Consider the following 10503-nt stretch of genomic DNA (forward strand, 5'->3'; position numbering starts at 1 on the left):
TGAGCGGACGTCTTAGACAGGTTTGACTGTAGTAAACTGGCCAACGTGTGCACGCACACATTGTGCCTGCCTTGCATGCCACCACTTGCACTATGCGCTTGCGAGTTACAATGGCTACCAAGGCAGAGTGTGGACTAGTTTGGACACAGTGCTAGTGTTATTTTAAAAGGCTCCGAAACCACCGGTTTGTTAATAAACTTCTACAACAACAACAACAACAACCCTGGCCCGGTTTCGCACTACTCTCCTCCACGAACAAGAAACACACCGGATCGCAGATATTCCAATGCACTGTGACGTGTCAAGGCTACATGTATGTTCAATCATGCGGGTTGTGCACATCAAGCCTACTCCGGCAAATAATGGAGAGTGCAATAAACTGGGGTGCTGTGGTACACAGGTCTAGCTCTGCTAGACGCATGGAGCGGTCGGCTTTCTAGGAATAAAATTTAATGATCGTGTCCGTTCCCAAAAGGAACTCACGACGGTCACTAAGCCTAGAAATCCCTAACCCTAACCCTAGCGGCAGATGCAGCGCCTAACGGTGGGGATAAGGGGATAAGTCTCACAACCACTGGCACACGTGCCGAGAAACCCCAGTAGCCACATCCATGATGGTCTGATTGTACCCCTTGTGCCTGGCCACACGTTCCCAGTTGACTGCGGGGAGCAGCATGCCGACTGGAAAAACCGCTCCCAGGTGCGGCAGGACTTAAACCAGATACTAGTACCTCTCATATCTCAATCATGGTCTTAGAGCAACCCGGCCACTGCGCCTGCTTGGTATTTCTAGGAATAGGCGAAAAACTTCTATTGTTGCATATCGTGGCGTTTCGATTAGAACATACCGGTAATCAAACGAAGCCGGTATGGATCAGCCTATGATAGAGGGGTGTTGTGGTAGCCAGCTCTCAGGTTCGGGAAACTGCTGAGAAATTCTCTTAAACTAACAGGACTTGATATAGGGTAGCACAAGCCTTTGGCAGTAAGTTACATAATCATACTGTGTGTTGCAAGAATAAAGAGACGATGCACTGTCAAAGGAGATCCGTTTCATAGCCATGAATAAATAAAGAATGTACATGTTCCTGTCGCAAGACGCCAGCAAAGGATTCAGTCAGACCCATTTCACTTTGCGGACAGACAGTAGCCGCTAGTAGCGGTGCAGTCTGGAAGATAGCGGACAGCGGTTAGCAATACGCATGGCGACTGTCCGATCAGCCACGACCCACCCGGGTAACACGCACACGCACACACACACACACACACACACACACACACACACACACGGCCTGTTGAATCCGTCACACGTCAACCTGTTAGGTCTGCATTGAGTCTCAGTTTACAGTACCTAGGCGTGCGCGTAAGGGGACTGTTGTAGATGCAAATTTATACAATAGATACACACACACGCACGCACACACACTGTTAACCCATCATAGCCTGCAGCATGCCCTGGCCAGAGTTGGTTCACCGTTCCTCCTGATCATCACCACATACGTAGTAATCCCGGCGTGCCGCAATGCCTCCACACCGTCCAGACGGTAGCGCTGAAACAAAACTGAACAACACACAGGCATTGGGTGTGTCCACCATACCTCCAGGAATGTAACGTAAACGTGGACTAGATCACTCCGTGCAGGTGAATGCCTTGACAACAAACATGATGAGGACATCATTCTTGCATCGATCTAATGCCAACACACGGATGCCGCCACTTTCCTGTCGGATGCAACGTGGGCACAGAAAACACTGCAGTGCCGGACGGTCTGTCAACGTGGACACCACTCGCATGAGATGCTGCATCAATGAAGACACCGTTCTAGCATCACGCGCGCATTGTCAACGAGAGGCCCATTCTATCGGCGTGTGTTGTGTCAACGCGGGCACCATTCTAGCATCGCATGTTGTGATAACGAGGGCACCATTCTAGCATCGCATGTTGTGCCAATGAAGGCATCATTCTAGCATCGATGAGAGTAGCGAAGGCATCATTCAGATTTCTAGCATCGATGAGTCAACGAGGGCACTATTCTAGCGTTGCATGTTGTATCAACGAGGGTACCACTTTAGCGTTGCACGTGGTGTCAACGAAAGCACCATTATCACAATCACATGCTGCATCAACGCAGGCATCATTCTAGCGTCGCACATTGTATCAACGCGGGCACCATTCCAGTAGCATCGATGTTCTATCAACGCAAGCATGCTGGGTCAACACGGGCACCATTCTGGTACCGATTTTCTGTTAACGCGGGCACCATTCCAGCGTCGCATGCTGTATCAATGCAGCAACCATTCCGGCTCAGGTCGCATGTTCGTGGCTCCCGGCTTTGGCTCGGCACTGCCACGAGCGAGTGCCACGAGCGCAGTCCTCGCCGCATTGTATCAACGCAGGTATCATTCTAGCATGGCATGCTATGTCAACGTGGCCATAACTCCTTTGTCACATGTTGTATCAACGCGAGCGCCGCTTCTAGCATCGAATGTTGCGTCAAAATGCGGGCACCATCCTAGCGTCAATGTGCATGGGCACTACTCTAGGGCCTCTTGTTGTGCTACTGCAACGAGGGCACTCCTCAAGCATCGCATACTAGTAGCATGTCGATCTGGACGTGTTGGGTCAATGCGGGCACCATTCTAGTGTGGGATGTATTGAACAATGCACGGACAGCAGCCTGCTCGGGTCCTCGCTGACCGGCAGCGCCTTGCTCAGCCGCTCGGCGTTGACCGTGTTCGTGTACTTGGCGCCCGCGTTGTAGCTGAGCGTGGCCTCCTGGGTGGGGTCACCGATGCTACGCAGGCTCTCCAGATGGGAGTGCAGCTTAGTGGACACGCGCAGCGGCACGCCCAGCAGCACTTCCATCACCACGCCGAGCGTCATGTCGTCCGGGCAACCAGTCTCGCCACACAACGTCACCAGTGTCTTGTTCATGCCAACGATGAACGCGTGCAAGCGTCGAGCCACCGCCAGGTTCATGCAGACTCCGGCTCCGCCCGTGCCAAACCAGTACTTGTCGATTGGCGCGTCGCCGTAATTCATTCTAAACATCGGCGGTAGTGAGAGCTTGCCGGCAACGCTCGGCTTTCCCACATAAAGGTACGGCGACGGTTTGCCGTTGCTGTTGCTCGTGCTACTAGTACGTGCTGCATTCTCCAGTACTGTTTGCAGCACTGGTATGTTCACGTACGTGTCGTCATCCACCAAGCATAGCCATCGGTCATCTGCGTCTCCATTCTGGCCCGCCACTGCTGCTTCCGCCGCTTGCACACCAGTAGCAGCAGTAGTAGAGGTGGTGGTGGCCCAGCGCGTCACGTACCAATCAATGATGCGCCACGTCTTGCAGCACAGGTCGGCCCGTTGGTGCGACTGGCCGCAGTCCGTGACGAACACACGGTCGTCCAGCGCGTCACTGAGCACCGTGTCCTCGGCGTCGGTGAATACGTACGCCGAGGACTGCGATTCCGACAGCCAGGTGCGCAGCAGCAGGGCTATGCGCGACTTGTGGTTCTTCTGAGAGGTTTTCACGGCGATAGTGATTTTCTGTGAGCCCGTGGCGCTCCTGCATATTGCCAGGAGCAGGAGCACTTGTACCACGACTGCAACTACCAATGCTATGCCAGGAAAGAGTGAGAGGCGTTTTCCAAGCTGCATGACGAACCTGTTCGTCGCCCGAGCACAGGGTCAGAGCACCGACGCGACACTAGTGACTAAACTCTATAGACTGAGTACTGTAGTACGCGGCACTACATCCATCCCATCCATTCCAGTGCAAGTGTAGGTCTTGCATGCAAACGAGTCGAGCGGGTGTTTTATTTCGGACATAAAGCCAGGCTGTTTGTCAGCTGAGCACAGATTCACAAACTAGCTACGGCCACCTTGACACAAACTCACAGAAAAGAGCAGAGGATAGCGCCGGGATCAGGGATGGTTTGGGAGCACTCGCAGTCTACCCATCCATTCCCAGTGGCTGTCTTGCCTTGTGAATGCAAACCAAGCGAATGTTCTATTTCGGACACAAATGAAAAGCTGTAGTGCCAAAAAATACTCAATATAAATGACCTGTCGATCGGTAAATCATGGTAAAATAGGCAGCATGCTAGCATGCTAGCACCGGTTTGTCGGAAGCGTCATCATCATCTCTGTCGTTTGTCATGGTCGGGGGTAGAGCACTCTACAAACAGCGTTGTAGCTCTGGACTCGTACTACAGTGTACCAGGGAGTCGTAAATACAGTGGGTATTTTACGACTCCCTGCAGTGTACCATGATCATGATTAGTATTACGTTCATGTGATCATAATCATGCATGTGAGGCTGTAAAAAAAGTCACGCAATCAACATTACGACATCACACTATATTCACAGTACTGCAGTCTAGTCGACTGTCGTCCTAGTCGTCAGTGCATGCAGTGTAGTCGATCGAGTCAGCAGCTTCGAACATTTCTGAAAAATAATTGGCAAAGTGAAATTGATCATTCATCGCTTGCACTGGTCAACTCAGATGGAGTGATTCTATGCCCGCTTTGTGAGGTGAATATTCAAGTAGTTGAGTGTTTTCCTAAAAGTATGGCCGAGGCAGCTTCCTCCAAGCCGAAGGAGGATCAATCCGTTCGCAAAGCGGAGGAAGATCTTCTCGTGGTGCGCAAGATGAAGAAATTGGCCACCAATTTGTGCGAGCCTGTGATCAACAGTGAGTCAGATTTCTAGGTTGCCTAGGGCGAGGATTTTCTACGTTCAATTGATAGCTTTTGTAGTGTCGCGTGCGCTGGTCCTGCAGTAACACCACACTGTTGTCATGGGCGGTGATGGCGAGGTCATTGTTTTTTGTTGTTGTTCTCCATTGACTGCATGGGTGGCTTAGATATCAGCGCATTCATAATGTGGAGACGTTTTTTGGATATATTTCCAATCTATGTGAGTAGGCCATGCACGTTCACTGCTTCTCACGTAGCCTGGCGGTTCTGGCGAACAGATAAAGGCACCCTGAAGGCAAAACTCTCACACGCAGCGCATGCTCGTGCACAGCACATGCACACACTTACGCATACACACGCGCACATCCGTGCACACACTTACACACCTTACACACACACACACACACACGCACCCAGTGGTCGGCTTTGCCCTGTGTAGACTCGCAAGCGAAAACAATGCATGATGCTCAGCCTTGTAGGAATACGATAATAGTAAAAAAAAAAAGAGTTGATAAATCGGCGAGGAGACAGAAATCCTATAAGTAGGCACTTCAGTCACGTGACAGGACCTGTCAAAATTTGCTGAGGTGAGAGTCCGTACTTGCGTGGCACCAGTCAAGTGCATGCGCTAAACTGTACAGGTACGCGCTATGCTTCGTTGTACGGGCTGATAGTTGGGCGCATCGTGTTGCTCTGACGTTCAGCTTTCAGTAGATCCCGCATACGTCATAGTGCGTACATTTTTGCGAGTTGTAGATCACGTACACTACCAGCAAAGAGTTTTTTCACAAAGAACTGTTGTTTGCTCGCGTTTGAAACGTTGCTTATCGTCTTCAGCGTCGTCTTTCCATTCGGAAACAGTAGAGTTCTTGTTTACCAGGGTTTGCGCATCGCTGCGCAAGGAGACATTATGTACGTAGGCACTGAGAAGTATGCGCTTTAGGCGGAGGAGAACGACGATGCGTCGTCCTACCTGGGCGAATTCTCAAAGCGTACTGAAAGCCAAGTTTTGACACGGTTGCGCTGGAAGGCCTACTGATGTTTACGAACAATCAAAAGGCACAGTGGCTGCTGGAGAAACCCTCTGATGAGGGGATGCTTTGATATACGCATCCAGGCACGCTTCACCAAAATTTCAAAGCTCACCAGCAGGCAATTCATGACTGCTGCATGGAGCAGTTGAAGGATAGGGAGGCAGATATCACACCATGGAAAGAAGCTACCAACAGAGGTCCTGAAGAACTTCTTGCCAACTTGGAATCACTTGAAGTGGCATGACTGTGAGCACGAATATCCTGTGCAGTAATTCGCGAGCGCGGGCGCGCTCGTACATACCCTCCACATTGCGGCGTACAACGAGGAAGTTCTCTGTTGTTTTTGTGCCAGAAGAATGTCTTTATAACTCTTACGCTTTTGTACCCGCCGGAGCCTGCCAGTATGTCGTTATCAGTTCATTTCACAGCAAACTGAAGCTGTTACTATGGCGTTGCTATGGGTTGCTATGGAGTTGCTATAGTGATTGCGGTCACAATTGCCGTATTCTTGCCTATTCTGAACTTTGATCTGTATTGTTTCGATCCATACAGGGTTGTCGGTGTAAGTGAGTGATGTGTGCTTGAAAAAAAACACTCTGATGTTTTGTGACTATATCCACTGATGATACTTCGGAGATGCTGTTGGTGCCACAAATTGTATTGATCTCGCCTCATCCAACTGCCTATCTTCAACCCTTCATATCTGAGTGGTATCACTGTGGATTTCAATAAAATTTTCTGTGTGACCTTGTGATACCCACCACCATCGATTGCCGATGATAAACCTGGAAAAAACGCGATTTCAAAAAATGGGGTGAAGTGCCTACTATAAGGCCGTCATCACACTACGTTCTCCGATTCTCGTTTACGTCTATGTCTATGGTGAAAAAACCAAAACGGGTGGTCATGTCATCAGACAGGCACAGTTCTTGGCGTGTACACGCAGTCACATTTGTGGAGAAATTTGAACGCACGTACATCGAAGTACGGGGTCGCTCGGCAAAAGGCTGGGGGAGATAAATTACGCACGTTCATACAAAAGTCGTATACCCCCCTCCTCTCCCTACCACGTCTACGTCTCCCGTTTCCTCTGCTCCCGTTTTCACCCTGTATCGGATCATCATGACAACCGACCAAAAACTCCTTACGTGGACGTAGACACAGCGCTTTGTACCATGGTGTGATGACAGCCTTATCGATAGAAATAATGTGTACGCACTCATACCACGACACCAGAGGAACAACAAGACTGTGAAGACAGTTGACCCGAGTCAAATACTGATATGCCGCCAAAAGTCCACTTCTAGAGTCCTGTATGGTCACGTTAATACTTTTGCATGAAATTTGCCTGTGCAGTGCTGTTCCAACTTGGCGTGAGATGCGCACAGAAGTACGGTTTCTCGATTTCAACCGTCCCCTGGGGGGGGGGGGGGGGGGGTTGAAATCAACCCGGGTCAAGCGCAGTGCGTCATGTAAACGCGCCAGTCAATCTGTGTTCATGGTTGGTTGAAACTTGACCCGGGTTGAAACGCCTCATGTCAACACAGCCTACAGTCCATTTCAAAAATATAGACGCACGGTAAAGAGAAAGGATCAATAAGTTACTAGTTATGACTAACAGTCCACCAAGGTAACGAGATATTATACAGTCAGATAGTGCGACAAGGTACGAAATTGACAGGGATATTGAGACATTCAACGACCTGACACCTAGCCCCAACGCATCTACGAAGCACAAACCAACAGCTAGCCTTCCAACTCGAAAGGCTCGGTTGCGAAGAGTTCCAATAAGGGGAAGGTATGCGCAGCGAAGATGTGCACGAGCTCTCTCTCTATCTCCTCTCTCTCTCTCTCTCTCTCTCTCTCTCTCTCTCTCTCTCTCTCTCTCTCTCTCTCTCTCTCTCTCTCCTTCCTGCGAATTTGTAATATTGCTCAGTGACTGGTTTATGCACAGGTATATACCTGACCCGTGTGCTTCACCCCAGTATATCACCAACAAGATGTTCTTGTAGCTAAATGTGCACGTTCGTGCTTGTGTATGCGTGTTTCTGTGTATGGGTGTGCGTGTGTGTGTGTGTGTGTGGGTGTGGGTGTGTGTGGGTGTGTGTGTGTATTGTGTGCGTGCATGTGTGTGTTATGTTGTGTGGTGGATGTTGTGTGGTGGCTGGTGGATGCGGTCCGTACAGATTACCAAGTGTGTCTCGTGAAGGAGGGATTCCTCAAAACGCAACTACGCCTGGCGTGCACCAAAGAGAAGAAGTACATGGTCCGCTGCATCGACAAAATGTGAGTGCGGTGTGTGCCGGCCTCTGTCTTTCACAAAATAAAATGAGATGTCCTTCTGCTTTCGACAAATATGCACATTGTACTGCCTTGGACATTGAAATCCGATGATGAGCAGGGTCGGCGTCCCTACTGCTTTTAGCGCGTACATGCAATATTCCACTCTGTTGTCCACATACACACACTGTAAACATGGACCGGCAGTGCTCGTGGCTGCAAGGCCAGCGCCCCGTGGCTGCTTGACTTCTCAACAAATTTCAATGTCCTTTACCGTACATTGCCAAAATTAATGTAATGTAGAGCGTATGGGTAATCCATGAGTGAAGTACCTGTTGATCTGGGTGTACCGTAGTAGTCTGGCCTTTTTTTCCTTTCCTTTGGGTGTGGAGTCGTGGACAACGCCATAAAGTACCCATTATGTGTGTGTATGGGTGTGGGTGGGTGTACCTGTGTGTGTGTGTGTCTGTGTGTCTGTGTGTACCTGCATGCCTGCTCGTACACAGCGCCCAGGACGAGGAGATCTTTGAGGATTGCCGTCGTGTTTACGTGCAGGCCCGATCGCATCACAACGATGCGCGCAGTGAATGGAAGGACGACAAGCGATCCAATGAGCTTGTTGACGCTTATCGGCGTGACCAAGCCAAGGTTGCCAAGGACCAAGAAAGCCTACTGAAGGACATTCCCGGCAGCTAAGCAGCTTAGCTCTCTGTAGCTTATGAACTTCTCTATGACTCTGGTGTGCGGTCTGGTATGAGCGAAGCTCTGACTTGGCCAATGCCCGTGCTCTTTGGCCGCTGCCAGATCGCCAGAATGAGAGAGAGAGACCATTTCAGCATCCTCTGCTGGCAGGGGGCCTTGGCGTGGCCGTACATGGTCCGCGCAGCTGCTGTTTAATAGGGGGCATGCACTGTGCGATGCACGCCGGTGGCGCCCTGGTGTTTGTGCTGCCGACAGCAGCCCGGCTGGCTAGCTGTCACTGTGGCGGTGCAAAACACTATGTGCTCGTCTGCTGTACCACAGCGGGGCATTTTCTTTAAAGGCTGCTGGGACGGCTTGTTGGCTGATTGATGCTCGCTGATTCCGTTTGTCGATTTCATTTCGTTGTTTTGTCATTGTTTGCACCGTGCGCATGCGTGCACAGTGCCAGGTTGAGATACCGCACTCGCTGTGACCAGTCACTCGTCATCATTATCATTGGATGTGCGCCGCCGCACAGCTCTGATTTACAATGTACTTGGAAGTACTCTCATCATGTGCTTGCTGTACAGTGCGGATTGTCTGGCTGCTCTGTCGCACGGTAGCCCGTGTGCCTGCGCCGGGCAAGCCAACTTTTAGATGCAGATTAATTTGATTGCTTGTTGTTGATCTGGTCCTGTGAGTCTGTGACTGCAGCATGATGTGGCTGGCGTGTGTGTGTGTGTGGGCTTTGTGCAGTGTTGTGCATGCACTTCAAATTTCCAAATCACTTCCGCTTACTTTTTCATTAGCTGGCGGGGCTGAAAATGGGAAGGTGACAGTCCTGTACTGCAGCTGTGGCATACGAACTCCAGCCTCTGGTTTTGTGTGCCTTTGTGCGGGCACGAGCCGCTCTGTATTTACTCTGCATCAGGGAGTACAGTACAAAATACCTGCTCTGCACAGCAAGTCACACAAAACCAGGTCCAGCCTGGTGATTTCACCTTCCACCACTCTAGCACATTTTAAAATATTCTGTGGGTGTACCTATTGAAGGACAACCACCTGCACTGAGTCTGACCAGCGATATACTGTAAGACATGTTATTATAACGAGTCGCAAATTTAACGATTGTCCAAAATTCATAGGTTAACGAGAAGATAATGTTAAAACGATCTTGCAGTATTCTGCCACATCCACACACAGCATATATGATGCAGTAAGGCCTCAACGGATCTTATTATAACGAAGAAATGTCATCCGTTAAAACGTTACATTTGCTTCCTCGTTAACGCGTTATATATACATGTCCTACAGTATGCATGATGGTGCATCACGGTGGTTTATGTCAGGGAGTCGTAAAATGCCGTATTTTACGACTCCCTGGTTAATGTGTAATAGCGGGAGCACGTGAGTCATGCCGTCAGAGTGTTTGGCTCCCTGGCCTGGTTCACTAATGCCGTAATGGTGTAATTGCCAATCTTCTTCCTTTGTTGTTGATCCATCTATTATTAGAGCGTATTGTAATCCATACCCTGCGTGGGAAAGAGGATTTGCCAGCTTTGGTATGACCAGATGCAGTACGTGTGGTTTGAATGATTGATTCATCATTTTTTTCATAAAAATTATTATGAAAAAAATTATAAAATTATGGAATATGGTGTCACACATTTTTTGCTGATAGCTTGCATGATGACGTAGCGGGTAAAATATGCGAAAATATTTATTATAGTGCGTGCATGTACGTCATTTCACGGATTGGCGGTTTCGTCATCCAAAAAGTCAAAGACAGTCTTCATGCATGCATATGCGCAT

The 10503-nt window shown here is 49.6% G+C and overlaps 2 protein-coding genes across 2 annotated transcripts; one reads left to right on the forward strand and one right to left on the reverse strand.

Annotated features, from left to right (window-relative positions):
* Window positions 1-753: 753 nt before the first annotated feature.
* Window positions 754-4034, reverse strand: LOC135827797 (beta-1,3-N-acetylglucosaminyltransferase lunatic fringe-like). Its single transcript, XM_065340219.1, has one exon. It carries the CDS (start codon window positions 3653-3655, stop codon window positions 2624-2626), a length of 1032 nt encoding a protein of 343 aa, XP_065196291.1. The 5' UTR covers window positions 3656-4034; the 3' UTR covers window positions 754-2623.
* Window positions 4035-4415: 381 nt separating this feature from the next.
* LOC135828142 (uncharacterized) lies at window positions 4416-9378 on the forward strand. Its single transcript, XM_065340580.1, has 3 exons — window positions 4416-4692; window positions 7917-8016; window positions 8517-9378. Exons 1-3 carry the CDS (start codon window positions 4569-4571, stop codon window positions 8704-8706), a joined length of 414 nt encoding a protein of 137 aa, XP_065196652.1. The 5' UTR covers window positions 4416-4568; the 3' UTR covers window positions 8707-9378.
* The last annotated feature ends 1125 nt before the right edge of the window (window positions 9379-10503 follow it).

The sequence above is a fragment of the Sycon ciliatum genome, chromosome 12 (genome assembly GCF_964019385.1).
Source record: "Sycon ciliatum chromosome 12, ocSycCili1.1, whole genome shotgun sequence".
Taxonomy (NCBI): Eukaryota; Metazoa; Porifera; class Calcarea; order Leucosolenida; family Sycettidae; genus Sycon; species Sycon ciliatum.